The following is a 7,847-nucleotide window of genomic DNA, read 5'->3' as shown; positions in this document are numbered from 1 at the left end:
GACCAAGTTTGATCCTTGAACCCACCTCCACCTCTGCTGTCGATCCTCACTTTGGATCTGGGTTTCTGTCAACGCATGGTGTTACTGGTCTTTCTAGCATGTCGGATGTTCCAGGGCTTATTGAAATTGAACAAGAAACAAACACCGTCAATCCTTTGGACATGTTGGCATTAGTAGCGATGGATAAACCTCCTTCTCTTCCTTTACCTTTACCTCCTCATCCACATCCGATTCGCCCGATCTCCCAGCTAAGGCTGACACGTCCTACGAACCAAATCAGGATAGAGTACAGAGGGTCCTTGATATGGACATCCGATTGGAAAGTAAGTCAATTTGTCAATCTTACATTCATCCGTAATGGGTTAATTTTTTACCGGTGTCGTCGCTGTAAACCCGTTCGCTGACAGCCCAGCTCATGCTTCCTAACGCCATCCGTGCCCGATCAACCTGGAATCTCTTCCAAGTCGACGTCTCTCTCCATCGTCTTTTTCCTTATCATCTTTCATCCAGTCCCAGTCGTCCCAGTCACAATCTTGCACCCCACACCGTCCATCCATCGTCCGTAGAGACCACTCACCCTCCCACTTCCACTTCCACTTCCACTCCCACTCCCACTCCCACCTCTCCGTCTCCCGCGACGATGCAACCGCCCCACGCACACCGATCGACCGAGGAAAATTCGCCCGGTCGGTTGGTAGATCGGTTGGAAGAAAGAGGACCCATGTTGGATTTTACCGCCGTGAGAAGAATCTTAACCCCTGATCACGACACGGGGAAAGGGACGGATCCAGACTTTGAAAGAAAGATTCATCAGTTGAAAGTCATGGCCGCTTGGTTGAAAGTAGTCATACGTCGACCTTGGAGAAAAAGATCAAAATCAATGAAAACTCAACAAGAACCTATCGTCGTTGGAGTTTTGGTAGGTGAAAAAGGACCTAGGTATATAGTGAGTGTTCATAATTTCTTTATTTATCTATTTTTCGTTGCTTTTCAAATCTTTCACTTGAACCCACCCGCGGGGCAATCATATATCCTACCGCCTGTGTCCAGGCTGTTGGGTTGATTGTGAGAAGAATCAGTCTTTTCATGTTTACCACGAAAAATCCTTCTCAATCAGTGACTCCGAAAGGGTTGCAAAACTCGAGAAATCTGCCACGAATTTTGCAAATTTGACAGATCCGGGATCATCTAAAAAAACCTATCTTATGCTTGATCTTTGGACGCTTGAACTTGTTCGAGGATCATCAAACTGCTGTATGACCTGGCGGGAAGTTTATTTAAACATGTGTTTTTTTTTTTCTCTTGGAAAATTCGACGGATACGGATCATCTTTCAAAAACGTGTCACATGTGCTGACTTCCAGTTACCACCAAATTTCAAACAATCCCGTCTACAAGATGGAATCATTTACCTCGCCGTGTGTCCTTTCGTATATGAAGAAGAAACAAATGTGAACGCCCGACTATCATCACGACTTGTCACCGGTTGGACGGAAGATGAACATGAGGAGAGAAGAGACCAAAGTGAAATATCTTGGATCGTCACTGTGGTCCGGCGGATATCAAAAGATGGTTATTCCCTCGGACGACGAATGGATGAATCTCTCCGACAACGACGTATAGGTGAGGATGATTCTGAGAGAGATTGCAAGAAATGTTCAAGGTACGAAATGAACAAGCTGTTTTTGTCAATGGGTTCATCGGAAAATGTACGTGTCTCGTAAGGTTGTTTCGTATGTGATCAATGTTACGTTGTTCCATTTCAATACCCATCTGTTCCAAGACTCATCTCTTCCAAGACTCATCTCTTCCACGCTCATCTATTCCACGCTCATCTATTCCACGCTCATCTATTCCACGCTCATCTATTCCACGCTCATCTATTCCATGTTTGTTCTATGCCACGTTCATTTCTTCCACGTGCATTTCTTCCACGCTCATTTCTTCCACGCTCATCTGTTCCACGCTCATCTATTCCACGCTCGTCTATTCCACGCTCATCTATTCCACGCTCATCTATTCCACGCTCATCTATTCCATGTTGTATCATGCCACGTTCATATGGAAATGCTTGACTTGATTTGGTGAATATGGAAGAAGATAAAAGGACACGGGAAAGAAGAAAAGGAGAGAACATCTGGGAGGGGCAGCAAAAGAAAGTTGCTGACATGTTTAGGATTTCATCTCGACCATGTTCGATCCTGATTTTTCATCGACGAGAATTTGCAAAGTGAACAATGGCAATCGTCGTATCGATCAAATCGTAAAGGACATGAAACGTACGATGAATCAGGTGGAAAACCTTGACGAAATGTTGCTAGGGAAAGACCAAGAAGAAGATGATAGACCGAGTAGTGGTGAACAACACAAACACGTTGATTTCGATGACGACCCACATGTTCGACTACCCATGTTCATACACGAGAGCGGAACAAGGACAAGGCTCGATCTCGATCCTCTGATCAAAGCTTGTTTAGTGGTAGAACACGCACTTTTGTCTTGCTCACGAGATGACACAGAGTTAGCCGGCTGCAAGGAGGGTTTGCGAGTCGATGACACTGACACTGATACGGTCGATCTGGGAGATCTGGGGGGGGACCCAAGCGCAGAACTGTGGGCTAGGTTGATAGTGTTGATCCTCGAACTCAGGTTCGAATTCCAGAACGAAGATAGAGAAGGGGGGAAAAGTGGGGGTGATGAGTCAGAGTCTGATTCAGGGGATGATATCTAAGGGAGAAACCAAACCGCGATCGGGTCGAGTTGTCCGTAAGGATGACTTATGAGTATACAAAATAATGAATTTGTGAGAGTCATTGTACAATATCGTGTCTCTTGGAGGAAGATTTGAATGTATCCCCTCTAACAGACAAACGGTCGACGAACCTCGGCTAACTTGAGGGTTCAAAGTTGATGTCTCTCCCAACCAGGAGGGCGCAGACTTCGAAAGGAGTGTAACTACGGCGTACTTCAGCGTAGTTACTCGGACTAGGGTTTTTCTCTGATGGCAATGTATCTTAATCTGTATGTAGCTATCTCTATCAATCTGTCACTACTGACAACAATCAAGGATCACTGAAGAACTTCAGCAATCTTCTCAGCTAATATTATCTACTCCTCCTAGATCTTCACCGAACCCTTTCACGCTTAGAGGTACTTCAACACACTTCATCCAACTTTCCCGAGTCCCCGGCCGTCCTTCTCCTCCCTTCAACTAACTCCGCCTAACATTGCCACACTTCTGCTTCCATTGTCCCTACCCAGCCTAACTCTGTCTAATTTTGCCGTACTTCTGCTTCCATTGTCCCTACTCAGCCTAACTCCGTCTAACTTCGCCGTACTGCTGCTCCCTTTGTCCCTAGTCCCCCTAACTCCGCCTAACTTTGCCGCACTTTGCCGTCGTTATGCTCCAGACCCCCGTATACCTTATTCTCGCGTTGTACTTCACCGTAGCTGGTCTCAGATGTCCTAAGTTACGTGTAGGGTGGGGAGGTTAAGACGTGATAGGGGTTTTGATGGTCAAAGGAGGGTCGTTGCTGGTGGGATAATTGAGGTGTCACGGCATAGTTTGTGACAGTCGCCCCCCTAGCCGCAAGCGTCCTCGTGAGCGATTACACTTCTAACTTGGCAAGAAAAACTCAGCGGCGTTGTACTTCCCTTCCTCTCTGTCTCCTAAATTCATCCTTCGCATCTCTACTCTCTTCGCCGCACTTCATAGTTAACCCTCCTTCTACTCTGAAACCTGACAATGCAAGGTTCTCCTAACTTTGTCGAGATTGCCGTAATAATCCCTGTATCTTTTGTAGGTGAGACACGCTTCCCGAATGGTAGCCGAACAATGCCGTTGTTTGTCAAAGTAACCCTCGCTTATATTGAGATGAGACACTATTGCGTGGGAATTTTGATTGTCCCTGTGCTGTCCTTTGTTGATGAAACGCGAAGTTTGCCGCATGTTGACGACGAGGGGGTAGGTCTGATCATACTAAGTACTGAGTAGTTCGTCGAGTTTCTCTCTTTTCCCCATCTGCTTTCAAAACTTTCTATCTCTTTCACCTGGAAAACAGATTTATTACCTTGACCTGCCATCTCAGTTTATTTCTCTAAGTAAGTTAGCGTCATGGCCCCTCCTACTCCCACTCCCAACACCTTTGCCGCCATGAGGAACTTCGGCGGTATGGTGTCATCTGCCCGTGAGTTTTCTTTGTTACTCTGCTTACCTCCCCGAACTTGGCTGATGTTCAGTTTCCTTCGGCGACGGATCTCGCCAAGTCTCCTCCCTCGGGCTCGGTACTCCCTCTATGAGAGAGCCTTCCGGCACTGCCTCTCCTCCCTGCTCTGCTTCTCCTGTCGCCGCTTCTCCTGTTGCCGCTTCTCCTGTTGCCTCTTCTCCCGTCGCCATCGCTGGTCCTCCCGGAGGGTATCCTCCTTTCTCCATCCCTCGCCGTAGGACGCCGACCTTCCGTCCCGGTGAGTCCCCAAGCTCCTCCAATCAGGAGGTGCTTGGTGACGGTTCCTCAGATTCAGATTCAGACTACAATGATGTTCATTCTGACGATGATGATCCTGATGAGGGTAGGGCTGTGGTTGAGGAGGAAGGCAGGTTAGAAGAATACTCGGATGATGATACGAGGGAGGTGGTTAGTGTAGAGGACGGAGAGGTAGATGGTCCTGAGTGTGAGTCCTTCGTCCTTCCCCTCCCATCTTTGCCAAACTTGGCCTTGTTTATCTGTTCTTTTAGCTTCCTAAGACATTGCTAACTCGCAGCCGTTCCCGTCCTTCCCCCTGCCCAAGTTGTGGGCCAAAAACGTCCCCGTTCTCTCTCCTCTTCTTCTTCTTGTTCTTCTTCCTCTTCTGGGGTTCTCCCCCCCCCCGCCAACGCCATTGCCGCCGCGGCTGCTGCCGCTGCCCGTCCTGTCGCCGCCGCTCGACCTGCTGCTGCCGCCGCCGTCGCTGCTCCCCTCCCTTCTCCCCGAGGGGAGCCTTCGCCCAAACGGGTGAACAGATCATTGCGGGAAGAAGAGTACTTGTGGGAGAAGGTGAAGTCTGAGCCTGGACGTTGGGTAGTGCTTGGTGTCGATGAAGCGTGTGATCGTTGCCAGTGAGTATTCCTATTCGTACTAAGTCGAAGTTACCCCTGCTAATTAGTAGACGTGAGATCATCACGTATAACCGTCCAAACTGGCCCTGCCTCAAGGCCATTAGGCCACACAACAAGGCCCTCCGTTGTGCTTTGTGCACATCTGGCATCTGCTCCTTCTGTCCCCTTTTCTCTGCCCGGGACATCCTGCCCGGTTCCTCCGACTTCTCTCCTTTCCCCCCTCCCCAGACTCCAGCGTCTGTCCCCCGTTTGCGGGTACCATCTTAGTCTCTCCGCTTGGTTCGCCGTACTTTGCCGGACTCCCGCCCTTTTCGTCCGTCGCTGTTGCCCTTCGCTCCTGTGGCTGGCCCGTCACGTCTCCCAGCTGCTCCTCCTTTGTCCTCTCGCTGTGCTTCGGTCTCTCGTCCGTCCTCTCCTGCGGTGCCGTCACCTCCGGCCCACGGTACCCGAAGTCGCCGTCCTTCTGCTCCTCCAACCACCCCGGCGACCGCTCCTGTCACCCCACCCTCTGCTCCCAAGAAGACACCAAAGTCTTCGTTAAAGAAATCAAAAGGGAAAGGGAAAGAGAAGGGGGTCACCTTCAATGATGGTGCTGTGGGAGATGAAAGTACTCACCGTGCTGGTCCCTCTGCTCCTCGGTTGTCCTTCTTCCATCCTCAAATCTCCCTGGACGTTTGTATCCCGGAGGATGAAAAGGAGTTTGCTACCTATTGCTCTCTCGTTCTCGGCCTCACCACTCAGCTCGAGGCCGCCCGACATGACACAGCTCTGTTGCTTGACTTCTCTACTCGTCAGGCTAATGCTTTGAATAACCTTACTGCGGCGTTAGTAGATGTAGTCAACATTGGGGATGTAAACAAAGAAGCAAGGACGAGGTCAGCAGACGTCTCTCGCCGAAGCCTGACTGAGATAGCCGATGTTTGCCAAAGACTTTACGACACCCCCCTCCTCGTCAATCCTATGGCGTATGAGCCACCACCGTCCATCGACTGGTTAGGTCGCAGTAGTAGTTCTTGTGTCCCTGCTCCCGCTCAGACTGCTCTCAATCTCCTCAGTCTCCCCTTCGAGTGTCTTCGGCCAATACATTCTTTGTGGAGGACCCCGAGCATGCAAGCTGCTCGAGATGTCCAGGACTTCGGTGACTTCTTTGGGGCTATGAATTGGGCATGGAATGCTTCTCTCTCCACTGCCTTCCCTCCCAAAAGTCTCGATCTACCTTCAGCCATCGGTAGCCTTCACACCAACCCTGCGGGATCGAGTAGAGCGAAGGAGAAGGGAAAAGGAAAGGGTAAGGGTAAGTGAGCTGTACGTAGCTGTGGTTCTATGTTGTATGCAGTACGGTTCTACCTCCTAGTCCTTCGCAGTCGCCCTTCCTTTGGTTTAGTGGGGTGAAGTTCGTGGAACTTCGCCAATATGTCATTAGCTCCATCCACATTCTCTACCGGTTCTCATGACACTGAATCGCCTGTCCCTTCGTAACCCAACCGCTCCACCAGGTACTCTAATTTTCCTGACCTCTTATTTACTCTAGAGTCTACAACATCTTTTACTTCCCACGACTCTCCTACGTTATCTACCTCTACTGGGCCAGGTGGTTCAGCTTGCTGACAAGGGAATACTGGAGGATGGTAAGGACGGAGCAAAGAGACATGGAATACATCATGGATACCTGCCATCGCTCCTGGTAATTCCAACTTGCAAACGTGAGAACCTACCTGCCGTACTACCTTGTACCGCCCACTTTGCTTCACATCCAATTTCTTCATCGGTCTCTTAGTCTTAATATTCTCTAACAACAGCATAACTAGGTCACCTTCCACGAAGTTCAGCGTAGTTCGATGTTTCCTATTGTATCCCTTGGCGTACTTCTCATTAGCTTTTTCAATCCCCTCTATACATTCTTTATGTATTTTGGTCAAGTCTTTCACCACTACCGTGGCAGCGGGCACTTCGACTTCACTGGTCTTAATCTCTTCGGCCCATCGAGGGTGGTACCCGTAGTTCGTATAGAACGGTGTCTTGTTTATTGCGAAGTGATGGGTGTTGTTATAGGCGAAGCTGGCTCGAGCAAGCAGCTTCGACCAGTCGTTCTGCTGGTAAGAAGTGAAGATTCTAAGGTATAATTCGAGAGATTGATTGGTTCGTTCGGTCTGTCCATCAGTCTGTGGATGGTACACAGTAGAGAGATGTAGTCTTATTCCCAGACTATTGGTTAAGGTTTTCCAAAACTTTGACGTAACCTTCGATCCTCTGTCTGACACTATGTTCTCTGGTAACCCATGCTGAGCCACCACATAGTCCATTATCAGCTCTGATAGCCTAGCTGCGGTCAACTTCGTTGTAGTTGGGACAAAAATGGCCCATTTGGTCAACCAGTCCACCACTACCAAGATCGAATTATACCCATGGGAACTCGGGAGTTCTTCGATAAAATCCATCAAGATACTGGACCAAGGTTTCGTAGCCACTTGCAATGGTTTGAGCTCCCCATGAGGTTTCTGCCTGTTAGTCTTTGCTCTCTGGCATACCGCACATCCCGCGATATAGTCTTCGACATCCTTCCTTACTCCAACCCAAACGTAATCCCTTAGGACAAGCTCGAGGGGCTTTGATGAACCTGGGTGACCAGCTAGGGCCGAATCGTGTCGCATCTTCATGATCTTTAGTCGGGCATCGGCATAGTTCGGCACATAAGTGCGATCGTCGAACGTGAGGAAACCCCTTGAGTTCCACCCTCCACGAAGTATTGAGGG

General features: G+C 49.3%; 2 protein-coding genes across 2 annotated transcripts in view; both read left to right on the top strand.

The window, feature by feature from the left end:
• Nucleotides 1–2,730, top strand: part of TREMEDRAFT_66451 (uncharacterized protein) — a gene marked incomplete at both ends in the record, with an annotated part of 3,997 nt that extends 1,267 nt beyond the window's left edge. The window contains 4 exons of the mRNA XM_007008497.1: nt 115–323; nt 413–946; nt 1,364–1,708; nt 2,176–2,730. Of these exons, the coding sequence (XP_007008559.1) occupies nt 115–323; nt 413–946; nt 1,364–1,708; nt 2,176–2,730 (1,643 nt within the window). The remainder of the gene's footprint in view (nt 1–114; nt 324–412; nt 947–1,363; nt 1,709–2,175) is intronic.
• Nucleotides 2,731–4,113: 1,383 nt separating this feature from the next.
• On the top strand, nt 4,114–6,065 carry TREMEDRAFT_66450 (uncharacterized protein; the record flags this gene model as incomplete). The annotated part of the gene is made up of 6 exons (XM_007008496.1): nt 4,114–4,186; nt 4,239–4,463; nt 4,521–4,670; nt 4,761–5,094; nt 5,547–5,969; nt 6,008–6,065. 6 exons carry the CDS (start codon nt 4,114–4,116, stop codon nt 6,063–6,065), a joined length of 1,263 nt encoding a protein of 420 aa, XP_007008558.1.
• Between the last annotated feature and the right edge of the window lie 1,782 nt (nt 6,066–7,847).

Source organism: Tremella mesenterica (genome assembly GCF_000271645.1).
Source record: "Tremella mesenterica DSM 1558 unplaced genomic scaffold TREMEscaffold_23, whole genome shotgun sequence".
Classification (NCBI taxonomy): Eukaryota; Fungi; Basidiomycota; class Tremellomycetes; order Tremellales; family Tremellaceae; genus Tremella; species Tremella mesenterica.
Note: the sequence above shows the minus strand (reverse complement) of the source record. Positions and strands in the feature narration are given on the sequence as shown.